At 41.1% G+C, this 13,660-nt stretch overlaps 1 protein-coding gene across 2 annotated transcripts; it reads right to left on the minus strand.

Annotated features, from left to right (window-relative positions):
• Positions 1-1,825: 1,825 nt before the first annotated feature.
• LOC139462471 (kelch-like protein diablo) lies at positions 1,826-13,151 on the minus strand. 2 transcript variants are annotated; one of them, XM_071244222.1, is made up of 9 exons: positions 13,035-13,151; positions 11,702-12,388; positions 10,892-11,177; positions 10,022-10,168; positions 9,513-9,644; positions 8,726-8,902; positions 7,723-7,869; positions 6,387-6,552; positions 1,826-5,346 (listed from the first exon to the last, which is right to left on the minus strand). In XM_071244222.1, the coding sequence occupies exons 2-9, from the start codon at positions 12,356-12,358 to the stop codon at positions 5,172-5,174; spliced, it is 1,887 nt and encodes a 628-aa protein (XP_071100323.1). In that variant the 5' UTR covers positions 12,359-12,388; positions 13,035-13,151; the 3' UTR covers positions 1,826-5,171. The 2 variants fall into 2 exon arrangements, with proteins under 2 accessions (XP_071100323.1, XP_071100324.1); XM_071244223.1 differs by lacking the exons at positions 1,826-5,346; positions 6,387-6,552 and adding an exon at positions 6,713-6,758.
• Between the last annotated feature and the right edge of the window lie 509 nt (positions 13,152-13,660).

Consider the following 13,660-nt stretch of genomic DNA (forward strand, 5'->3'; position numbering starts at 1 on the left):
TGAAAGTGTTGCAGGTCGTCGACATTGGCCTCCTAAGTGATACCAGATCTCATAAGGCTTAGACAAAAGGAATGTGTCTCCGGCATCGGTGCAACACTTTAAACCCTGCGCTTCAGTCATTATTATTGCCATAAAAATGTTCTTTAATTTCCAATTTTCCGCGTCATATGAAGCAGATTCTGTTATCCATTCTTGACAACTGATATTATATTAAACAGCAGAGTGTTCCCAGTTGTGTTGTTAGTCTGCTTGGTGGGAGAAAAAGTGTTCCTCCCTCGTAACATTATATTTTAATAATACGTTATAAAAGCCCTACCATCGACCCGTGAAGATCCGGGGTAGAATAGGTCCTCAGCAACCCATGCTTGCCCTACATTTTCGAAGGCGACAATGCTTGTCGTAAGAGGCGACTAACGGGATTGGGTGGTCAGCCTCGCTGACTTGGTTGATGCATGTCATCGATCCCATATTGCGTGGATCGATGCACATGATATCAATCACTGGATTGTCTGTTCCAGACTTGATTATTTATTATTATTGTATGCTGGTTAACGGAGATAATATGAGGTTCGAATCCACTACCAGTCAATCATGGATACCTATATGAACGGGAGGGGAGAGGGGCATACTACACTATATAGACACTTGGAAAGTTATGTAGGTGATTGGGTACACTACATACACATATGAGAATGCTATGATAAATATTTGGAGATGTTTTCAATTAGAATAACACTTCCAAACGCATTCGTCCAGCGCTTCATTCTTAACTTGTGGACCCCTCCAAAACATTTGTATCCAACCTTGATTATGGTCAGCGATGGCACAGCTGAAAATGTTCAACGGAACTCAACACATGGACTTGCGGCGCCTTAGACGATTGGGCCACACGTTCCCACTCAACCGTACACCTTCTGGTGTGAATACTGAACCTGTATTTGATATCCTGCTTTGATGTACGTGTTTACCTAGGATGACTGCACCTGCACAATTCATGGCCTTGGTTGACTGCAGTTATGTGAATGTGTGGAAAGGACGTTGCATGTTGCATGACTTCAGTTAATCGGTCATTTCAGTATGTTCCAATCAGTTCACACAAAATGGAATGAATATACTTCAATTGTTTTGGAACTTGCTTTTCTTTCGCTGATCAGTATATCATTTTATATTAATTTTCTGTTCACAAGTATTAAAATCAATTCATAAGACCTATAAAGTAACAGTTACTTTTGCCTCTGGAGATATCAGCAAGCACAATCATAGTCACTTCAGTACTAAAAGAAGTAAATGAATATGCCTTCCAAGTGCAGATAAATCCCCCCCCCCCAAAAAAAAAAAAAAAAAAAGAAAGAAAAAAGAAAAGAAAAGAGGCTTACATTATTTTTTGCACTACTCTCAGCCTCACGGGTTTTTTTCTGTACCAAATCTTTGCAAGATATGTTTATGAATATATTAATTAAAAACGTCAACAGCAGAGAATAATCAGGTTTGAATATCTGCGAAACAGGATGCTTCGGGCATAAACATCAAACTACTGTGGACAATTTTGAATGGATCACTGAAAATCAGGTGTCCCCAAAAAGTGTAAGCATGTCCTGACCTACTGTTAGCATCTGCCACTCTGTGCCAGTAAAGTGTGAAACCTCATTGTGAAGGTCATAACACTTGGTATGGTGTGGAAACAGGGATCTCCGTTGCGCCATGCATCCAGCCCCTGGGTAATGTTGGTATAGCTTCCTTCAAGTGTATATTCAGCTTCTCCTCAGACGACCAACAGAGAACATCAACATAGTAACACATGATTGTTTATTTCATCACATCATATAATGCTAACCATAGATGGTCAATAAATTAACCTGTAACTTCTTACATATAATCTCATCTTCGTATGGCTTTAATGACAACCATGGAATAATGACAATACTTGTATGGTAGAGAACACAGGTACTATAAATGAATAATGTACAGGTACTCTGAATCATTGCACCGGGCAAGATATATACACATCCTCTGAAATAAATACATGTATATTCTCCTTAAATAAATACATCTCTTACCACTCATGACTGAATGATTGAACACAGGTTATACACAATGGACAAACAAATAGGAACAATTAGAAACAGCTGAAAAAGTGAATGATTATTTTTGTACAGCAAAATTCAATGGTTCATTGCGACCTGTTAATAATCGGAGACATGGCAAACTAGTGGTTGACTGTGTAACACTCCTGTACAGTGTGGCACGATGACATCATCACAATTGTAAGCATCCAATCTTCAATAGTGGATACCTTCAACACGCATAGGGTTCTTTTTAACCCTGGAATAGTTACAGTTCGTACAATATTGAAGTCCACTGAGTGAAAAATTATTAACCGTCATACTTGGAATGTCATGTCATGTCATTCTACGGATACAGACAGGATGTCATGTCAACAAATGCTTCCCCTTCTCTTTTTTATTTACATTGCAAATGTTATTTTTTTTATTGTTTTACGATGCAATAAAAGAGTTATATTCCAGTTATATTAAACAGTCTGTAAATAATCAACTCTCGGCCAGACAGAAAGATGTCTGGTACAATAACATGCAGTCAACAACGCCATCAAGTCTGACCACCCAGTTCTGTTAATTTGATGAGAAGCTTTGGTTACTAGGAACAATTCCAAACAAACAGGCCAGTAGTCAACAGGGTCATTCATGTTCCTTGCGATCAGCAGTTATCACAACAAAGAGCCAAGTACTTACACATCCACGTACTTAGCAGCCACTGTGGGATCAAACTTGATAGCTCAAATTTGCTGCTTTGAACGAGCTCAAGTTCAGTTACATTCAGAAACATCTGGATGCTGTTCAGCTCAATTCATCAGGTGGCTCTTCAGTAGCATGTGGAAAGTTCATTGACAATTCGGTAAACCATGACCAGGGCTGGATGAGCTAAGAAGGAAATCGCCCACACGCAACATATTAATACTCATATTCTAAGAACTTTGTTTGTTGTTTAACGCTGCATTCAGCAATATTCCAGCTATATGACGACAGTCTGAAAATAATCGAGTCTGGACCAGACAATCCAGTGATTGACATCATGTGAATCGTTCTCTGCAATTGGGATACGATGACCTATTCTACTCCGGATCTTCATGGGTTCCTAAGAACTCAGAGGCTGGGAGCAATGTGTCATATTGAGAAATGCAAGAAAAATGCATTTGTTTGTTGAACTGTTTGATCATAAATAAATATTTGTAGGATATCCTTGATATTTATCTGTGTGAAACGATAATAACTTCACCACAAAATATTAAACACTTTTAAAAAAAAAGGGAGCCGTCATTTAGATACAAATACATTGTATTTGTTTCGTCCTAATCAAAATGAAATTATTGGTTCTTAGGCAACAACGGTCTTAATAATTCTAACAGAGAGAACCACCAAGTTATCAGGACATCCATTCCTTGTCCAAATCAGTAACAAAATGCTTTAATGACATTTATTTTGTGTGTATTGTTGCCCAAGATCAAATATTTGTTCAGGCTTATTCAACAGATGTCAGCCATGTTTCAGTGTCAACAGAGTCAGACATCTGGATCTCATACAATGGCTCCAGTGCAATATACACATCTGGGACACATTGCAGGGGCGGGTTATTGAATATTTGTGATCGTTGGATGTCCAGTACCTGCTGTCGTTGAGTGACTCAGACACTTCATGTCCCAGTACCAGTATAGGTGTCAATAGAATAACTGGGCCATGTTGCCATAACATTGTATTAAATCAATGTCATAAGAATGGCATTTCCAATAATCTTAGCGCTAAGATTGCTTTGAGGGACAGGACTATGCTTGGGTAAAACTTGAGGTACGAACACCTGTGGTAATATGACATTGTAAGCTGTCTTCCACTGAAACAACTTCAACGCCTCAGTCAGCATTATTCCAGTGATCTGGCAGCAGCATGTAAAAAATGAAGTGTGGACCAGGCAAAACACTACCAGCATCAAAACCAGTACCTACATCAAGACCAAGGGGTTCTATTTTGGGGTCCTGGAGACTGTAAGCCTTTAATTGTAGGGGTCCCAGGTTGAAACATGGGGTCCCAGGGAAATGTGAAGAACTGAATGAATTCTCTACCACAAGTGGCTTGAGGCTGCACATGCTCAGAGGATATAGTTAAAAATAGATGGGGAGATCCCCAACTGAAACGAATCTGTGAATTGTACTTTTTTAGTGAATACTTACAGAAATTAATTTTATGTGGTACCAAATTATGAACTAGTACAATTCATTCCTAACCATGCATACAAATATCTGAATCCCTGTGGAAGCACTGTATTTTTCTGTCCTGTTTCAATTTTTATGCATAAAGGATGGAGGATTTCACATTGGGTATATCCCTACATGACTCGTGTATTGAGTCACGGGTTTGCCTGGTCCAGATATGATAACCTACAGGGTTCACACTTTCCCAGTCATGCAGTGAACAAAACTTGATTGAGAGGCTAATGAGTCATTGTGTTTGTGTGTTGTGTAATGTCCCACTCAATATTCAGCATGCAGACAGGGATGAAAGAGCTCAAGACCAGCCTCCCTGTTACAAATAACAAACACGTAGCAGCAGTCAACATTGAGGCAGTATTTGTCTTCAGCAGGATCAATATCATTCCAAATGATAAATCCACAATACAAGAAATACTTCATGATCAGAAAATTTGTTTAACGCCACACTGAGCAATATTCCAAATAAATGATGGTGGCCTGCAGATAATCAAGCCTGGATCAGGTAATCTAGTGATTGATATCATGATCACCAATCTACGCTATCAAGGTATGATGACACGCAGTCAACCAAGTCACCAAGCTCACCCAATCCATTAAGTCACCTCTTACAGACCAGCATAGGGGGACCATTTTTAACCTGAAATCTCCATGGGGTGACTCATGACAGGTTGACATGTTAAGGTGTCTGGATAAAAGGAGTGGTGCCTGCCTTGCCCCCCTCCCCTACCCCCACCCGTTCCTCCAGCGGGAACAACAACAGTTTGCTGAAGAAGTATACGGCCTCTGGTGATGGAAGTGTACAGTTACCTCCCCTGATTGCACTGCCAATGGTTGCTGGAAACAACTGACAGTTTGCTGCCGGATAATGTGTGACCTGAACAGTAACATCTTGTCAAATGTTTGTCAGGTGACATGGCAGTGTCTCCTCAAACAACGATCTCTCTTCCACCATGTCTTTCCTCATCACCATGGAAACACAGCTTAGCCAGCTGCGGCTGATGTGCATCTCCCCGACGATCTCCCAGCTGTCTGTGTCCTCACTGTAGCACTCCACTGTGTCATGATATCTACATGCAAAGAACAACATTCACTTACTTTAAACATTAAGTATTGTGAACCTACTCAAGTAAAACTCCTGGCTTTTTGTGCCATATAATATGTTAAAAAGTTCCTAGGACACGGACTGCCATGTGGTTTAAGATGCTGCAAATTGAAGGTGTAGTTGTGCCCCTTTGTTGTACCAGGATTGGCTTATCAAACTGTACTACATACCTGTTACCATTGAGAGTAATAACTAAATATTTACTGTAATTATTACTTAAGAATTAGTTGTAGTGAACTGATCCCCGAAACATCACCCTCTGCATATTCCATGGGCAAGGTAGAATTATGCAGCAAATATCTTACCTCATACATGTATGAATAATGAGACTGAAAACAGCAAACCGTCATACAAATTACACAAGCTAAAACCCTTGGACATAATAACTTTGCATATGCTTGGAGTAAGTATGGTTTTACGCTGCTTTACAGCAATATTCCATGAATGGTGGACACCAGAAATGAACTTCATACATTGTACAGAGGTGGGGAATCAAACCCAGGCCATTGATGTGAGAAGCAAACCACTGCCTGCACATGCTTGGAACTAAATATATTAATTATAAGTTAAGTAAGTATCTTGTCCACCCTCCTATTGCTTCCTTGTGTTATACTTCCCTCCCTCTCCGAAAAATATGTCAAGTTCAGCCCCACCCTGTTCCACCCCTCCCTGCCACCACACACTTAGATCTTGCCCCACCCAATCCCCTCTTCTGTACCAGCTGATCCCTCCTGTAACACACTTACCGGTCCAACCCTACCTCGCCACCACACACATAGATCTTGCCCCACCCTACCCCTCTTCTATACTCTCTCCTGTAACACACTTACTGGTCCCACCCCTCCCTGCCACCACACACATAGATCTTGCCCCACCCTACCCCTCTTCTGTCCAAGCTTCCTCCTGTAACACACTTACCGGTCCCACCCCTCCTCGCCACCACACACATAGATCTTGCTCCACCCACCCCTCTTCTGTCCAAGCTTCCTCCTGTAACACACTTACCGGTCCCACCCCTCCTCGCCACCACACACATAGATCTTGCCCCCGACCACGGCCACCCCAGGTCTGTATCGCCGCTCGTTCATGGACGCCTTCTGACACCAGGTGTCGGTCACAGGGTCATAGCACTCCATCTTGTTGGTGTTTTCAGTGGATGCATGCCAGCCACCTAGGGACACACAGTTAGGGACCGGTCATTTATTACAGGGGTTCGGGGTCAGAGGTTTTTGATGCACTAATTTACAGAAAACAAGGACCCTCCCCTAGTGTCATATTTTTAGTTATCCTCCCCTGAGTACTTCTGACCCACTTGCCTCCTATAATACATTACCATCCCTCAGCAATGGCATCAATTCCTTTGTCTTTCTTTGACTACTGAAAATCACAGATGCCAAGTAAGACAAACAGAGCTCAGCCTGTGACAGTCCTTGTTGAATGAAAAAACTTTTAACAATTCTTGATGTTGTTAAGCACCATATTTCATCAGCTTGATTTGAGATCAAAGTATGACATCAATGTAATATTCTTTAAACATGTTACAGTTTAACAATGGTACCTTCACTGCTATGGTAACAAAGTATCAAAACACCTAGAAAGTAAGTTGTATATATTTTCACAACATTCTCCATAAAGGCCAGAAACGCGATACAGATAACAAATCACATCTAAGTGTTGATTTTTGCTACCAAAGCATCATCTTCCCAAGGCAAGGGAGTTAACTGATTATAAAAGTCCAGTTTCGACCCTTGCCGGAGTAGGCCCGGAATTATGGAGTTATATTTTTATATTTCTTCCAAGGGCTATTTGGTCCTGAAGAGCTGTTAACAAGAAACAGTGCAACTGAATGCAACATTTGCCTTAGAAATAGATACATCTTTTATTACAGACGAGGTTAAATCTTAAATGTTTTCACTTAACACACCTACAAATGCTTAAACTTAAGGTGAGGTGAAATGGAGTTTAATGTCGCATCCAAGATTATTGCACTTATATAGCGACATGCATACACGTGTGAGTGTGTGGCTGTTTGTTCTGGTCCGGACTGATGCTGATTTATAGTGCTAGCCCACTGAGATACCATGCCGCAGTTCAACATCAATACCCCACTCAGACACAGTATACTGACTCCGAACTGACCACGCCTTGTTTTAGCCCCTAATGCGGAGCGGCAGACAGGGTAACAACAAGTACCATCGTTTAATGTCTTCTGTTACGACGCAGCCTGGGATCGAACCCTGGACCTTCCGCTCTCCGGGCGGACATTCTACCACTAGACCACAGGGGCGGTCCTTAAACTTACTAAAAGATACATAATATACAGGAGCTCCCAGGAACTCACCCACAACATAGATGCAGCCATTCAGTGCACATGCCTGAGACCCTGACCGTGCTATCAACATGGGGGCCCTCTCTACCCAGGTGTCCGTGCGGGGGTTGTACCGAGACACCTTGTCAATGCCATCTCCATCCTCCAGGATCGCCCCACCTACACGACGAAGGTGAAGATCACTTGCAACAGCTGCTTTCATCACGTCTTTGAATGGCATTTAGAAGTGATACACTTACAATCTGTACTAGTATTGTTTTGCTGTTATTGTTTTTTTAGAATTTGCAAACACATTTGTAGCAACAACTTGAACTAATGTATCAAAAACAGGAGTGAGTGAGTGAGTGTGTGAGTGAGTATGGTCTTATGCCGCTTTTAGCAATATTCCAGCAATATCACGACAGGAGACACCAGAAATGGGCTTCACACATTGTACCCATGTTGGGAATCGAACCCGGGTCTTCGGCTTGACAAGCGAATGCGTTAACCACTAGGCCTCCCCATCAAAAACAGTAGGGTGGGGGGAGAAATAGTTTTTATGAGTAAATACACGTTCTAGTTTCAAGTCTTTGAATGGCACTTAGAAGACATACACATAAGAGAGGGAATTAATGGATGTCAAGCATATGCTTACTCCTTCATCAGACGCTTTCAATATCCAATCATCTTAATAAGCATACGTTTTTATTTATTCATACTTTCCAATACAATCTCTCACTGATCTCAAGATCAACTGGAATCATTTCAAGAAGACATGAAATTTGTATGAATATCATATGCTCTCTGTCAGTTTTGTGGTCATGTGATAAGGTTCATGTATGGTTGAGAACACCATATAAAACATTATTTTCTCCTCAATCATATTGTGATATTGTGAAAAAAATCTTTATTAATATGGTTCATCAGCACAAACATAATCATCCCAAATTGTGATAATTATAAAATACAAAGCCCCAAAAGTTTCTAGATTTCCTAAAATCAACAGTACTGCAAATAAGGTGATGGTGGCACGAACCTGTGACATACACAAATCCTGCAAGGGAGATAACTGCTGGGCTTGTGAGAGCCATTTTCATGGGTGTGATGTAGGTCCAAGTATTGGTGGTTGTGCAGTAGCGTTCCACGGAGTAGAGTCGACTGTGACCGTCCCAGCCTCCAACAGCATAGATGAAGCCATCACAGTTTGTCAAACCTGAACCATGAAGAGTATTTGTATGAAATACACTGCATGTTAAGCAGAATAGTCTTTTTTAAATGTCCATTCATTGCAGCAAAAATACCCAAAAGACCATACCCAAGGAAGTAAAAACATATTGAATGTCCAAAGAAATCTATCAATACCCATTGTGACTGATAATTTGTAATAATTTGCTCAGTGCCACTGTGGCTCAAAACATTATCTTGATCCCTGATTGCACATGGTAACTCACCCAGTTCAGATCAGTTGTATATGCTAACTCATCCAGTTTAGACCAGTCATACATGACAAGACAACCTTCTTACATGGCAACTCACTCAGTTCAGACCAGTCATATATGGCAACTCACCCTTTTTACATGACAACTCACCCTTTTTACATGGCAACTCACCCTTTTAACATGGCAACTCACCCAGTTTAGACCAGTCATACATGACAAGACAACCTTTTTACATGGCAACTCACCCAGTTCAGACCAGTCATATGTGGCAACTCACCCTTTTACATGACAACTCACCCTTTTAAATGGCAGCTCACCCAGTTTAGAGCAGTTGTATATGCTAACTCACCCAGTTCAGACAAGGCACTGTAAGAGAAGACGCACCTAGTTCAGATCGAGCGTTGTTCATACTCTGCCGCTGATTCCAGGTGTTAAGAGTTGAATCACAGCACCACACATCAGAAGTTACCACACCGTCGGGAGTCTCGCCACCCACCAAATACAGACAATCTCCTCCTGAAACAGCAAACATTGTACAGGCCCCTTTAACTTAATATTTTGTTGAGGACAGTGTAACATCAATATCAACGGGGGGGGGGAATAGAGCGCCAGGGGATCCGGACCCCCCTTTTGAAAACCAAATGTAGTATGTTGCAGGCAGTAAAATTGACTCTGAGAGGATTTTGCTATTTTGGACCCCTCCCTTTTAAAAATGCTGCATCCACCCTTGCATCAAAGCATAATTAATCCATGTCAGCATTATGTGGCTAAACATTGGTATTCTGAATGCTCAGGCAAAACATGCTAAAGATAACCTGAAATATTAATTCTATATTTCATGTTATTGTTTTCTATCTGACCAACTGTGTACAGTATCTGGAACTCTCACTCACCCGCCACAACCAGGCCATGTTTGCTGACAGCAAAGGGCAGACAACCCACTGTCCTCCATGTGTTGCTGGTTGGGTCATATGTGTCAACATTCTTCAAGATGACTCGATCATCCTCTCCGCCCACTGAGATGAGAACTTCAACTACAACTGAAAAATAAAAGCCAACATCTGAGTTGACAGTAACCATTTAATGACGTAGATGATACATACACAGGATGAGGTGTGTTCAAGATTCTTAAAATTGTATGAGCTGTATGGAAAACAACCAAAGATCAATAGTGACATATAACATGTTGTTTGTTGTTCAACACTGCACTTAGCAAAATTCCCATTATATGATGGCAGCCTGTAAATAATCAAAACTGGACCTGACAATCCAGTGTTTGATATTATGAGCAATGATCCACACCACTGAGATATGATGACATGCTATCAACCAAGTCACCGAGTCTGACCATCCAACCAATTTAGTGCCAGGGATTTATCCCGGATTCCAAACTAAGTGACCTTGGCAGGCAACTTGGGAAAAAATCATATTTTGTTCAAAATTGGGAATTTTATTAAAGTTATTTACCTAAATTCAGAGGTATTTTAACATTAAACTTTAACACTGCATTCAGTGCAATACTGTTAACTAAGCATCAAAGCCTCTTACTTTCTATTGGTCCTGCTATCAGTGAAATACAAGACACCTTTACAAAGCCATAACATTAGTTATTGCCATGCCAGAATAAATTGGAAAAGGCATAATTTCCAATTTGGAATTTTTACTGACATTCGCTCCAGACTTGGGGCTGAAAATCAGCCTCTGAGCAGGTCCTGATAAATCCTTGTCAGACCAGCATATGACCCCCACAACGATCATCTCACCTGCACACCTCCTGGGCCGACATCGGACTGTATGAAGCTCTGTGCGTCTATCTGGCATCATGTGGTAGGCCTTGGCTTCGTCCACCAGCAGCCTACATGCCGGTGTGTCGTTAACGATGGTATTCCGCTCCACCACATCATGCAGGTAGTACGGGCTGACAAGAGGAAGCCGGACCGCTGACAGGAGCTTGGCCAGGTGTTGTTTTCGTGACACTAGGTTATGCTCCATCCAGTGAGTGACTGCTTCAAAGGCCATCTCTTCATGTTCTATATTGAGGTCGTCGTCCTTCAATGGCATGAACATGTTTTAGAAAGTTTTCAACGATTAGTTCACAATACTATGCCCTGCTTGTCGGGGTTATCATGCTGATCATGACCATATGTAATCATGGCAGAACCAGAACATTAATTTAAAAATTTAGTAGAATCTGTTTTTTCTGTGATTAATATACTATTAAAGATATTAGCAGTTTAGTGAAGTATGTCCAAAGGGGTTCTGAAAAATTACACTTAACTTTCAGAATTTATATCATGTATATTAAAGTTAAAACCATATTTTCAAACACACCTTTCACTTAATGTTGAATATATAAGCATAATAAGGAAAGCAAATAATACCAGACTTTATTTATAGTCTTTGATTGGCATTTAGCTCTTAATACTTCACTCACTCATACCAAGAATTTAGAAGCCAATAGAAGGCTTGTCAGATCTTCATGCAGAAAGATATCACATCAGAACAAAAGATCAGACAAGTTAATGAGATTGTTTTGAAAACACCCATTAATATCCCTACACCTTAACACCCACCTGCAGCAGCTCCTGCAGCTTGTCAGGCTCCAGCTGAAGATACTCATCCAGGAGACTCACTGTAGGGAAGCAGCGCAGGATCAGCTCCTTCGACTTCTCCTGCAGCTCAATACAATCATGGGCCTCGGCAAAACAGTGGATGCCTATGCAATTACTATCATCCATGTTGCGCTCGAGATATTGACAGCAAGCATCCCGAACCGTCAAGATCTCAAACAGGTTGGCAGCTGACAGCAGTGACTGGACATTCTGATGCGTGATGAGTATCTCAGATGTGTAGGCGAATTCCAGAAGTGTCTCCACAATGCCTGGTTCAACATTGTTCAGAGTCACTTTCCTCTGGGTGCTCTCTACCAGGTTACAGGCAAACATAGCACGGAAGTAGGCGCTGGAGGAAGCTAGCACGACACGATGACAGGGGAACTCCCGACCTCCAACACAAATGATGACGTCACAGAAGAGCCCTGTCTGGCGCAGGGAGTTGAGACCAGTGAGCATCTGGGGCGGGTGGGAGGAGTCGGTAAAATGGTACTCTTCCTCCGAGGAGAAGGAACCCTGGATGCTGGCCACAGAGTCCAGGCTGAGATGGCGTCGGAGAGCTGGGCTGAAGTTGACTGGCTGGTTGATTGCATTATGGTTGATTTCTACGTAGGCCATGGCTCTCTACTGTTACACCGATTGGACCACCTGTCAACATATATACAGTGTATATCAGGTGAGGTGTGATGTCACGCAGTGAACCACCATAGGTTGCTGGGGAGCTAGATCTAGTCTGAACCAGGTCCCCACATGCCACTAATTAAAACACTCACACAATATCTGACACTAAAGTACAGTCTATGTGTAAGAGTGAATATTATTATCCTATCCATTTTTTTTATCCCGGAACGAAATTCTCTACTGTCAGGATTATTCTCCCTTGTGAATTTGAACCCATACCAGTGTGTTTAATCCTATAGATACAGTAAAGTATGGTTATAACGAACACACTTATAACGAACTGACGGATATGTAACTACGGTTACAACGATTTACAATTGGTGGTCCCTATGAGTTCGTTATAACCGTAGATTACTGTAATATACTCGAGTAAAACGTTCCCTGTTATAATATTTTGGTAGGATATAATCCTTGCTTACATATGCAAATCAGTGGTCAACATAATGCACAACAAACAAGTCAAGCCATCGGTTGTGCTAAACCAACCAATCTTATAAGTCGTCCTAACGTCAGATATCGTCCAAATAATGATGGAAAGCATTCATTGGTTATCAGTCCGACATACTGACATTTCACCTGTCTTTAGTATAATTTCTTTTCAGTCACATCTTACCCAAATGTACCACTGATAATCCCAGGTGAACATATAATCACAGCTTCATACATGGTCCAATATCGCCCCCAACATCGCTTCTCACTTGACATTCACGTTGACCGAAAAAAGGTAAACACTGCATGATGGAGGGTCGGCTATACTCTATTTACATATTTCCTGACAAATTAGTCTCTGAGCAATGGAGCAAAAACTTTCCCACGCATGACCCTAAAGGAGACCAATGAATTTGTTTTTTTAACTATTCTTTGGTGTATTTGAACAAGAAATCGCCTAACCTTTTAGACGATGCATTTATTGTTCTGAATGATACTTATATCTTTGCTTTCTGATTTTTTACTAAACATGTTATTCACGTGAAAATGTTTTGGCACAATAATCCACAATTCTGATTGCTCTCTCCCATAAGTTAACAAATATATTCATTTTTATTTGATACACTAATTTGCAGAAAGTACAAACACGAGAAAAGGAGAAATCTATACATTGTTAAGCGTATACCAGAATAAGAGTGGTCACTGGAACATTTATTATTTCTCATATATACAATGCATATATGTATTCCACCTTTTGCAATTAACAGAAATGTAAATCTAAATCCCACCCATACCATTAATACCCAATAC

This window comes from Haliotis cracherodii, unplaced genomic scaffold, assembly GCF_022045235.1.
Source record: "Haliotis cracherodii isolate W230 unplaced genomic scaffold, xgHalCrac1.p SCAF_15, whole genome shotgun sequence".
Lineage (NCBI taxonomy): Eukaryota > Metazoa > Mollusca > Gastropoda > Lepetellida > Haliotidae > Haliotis > Haliotis cracherodii.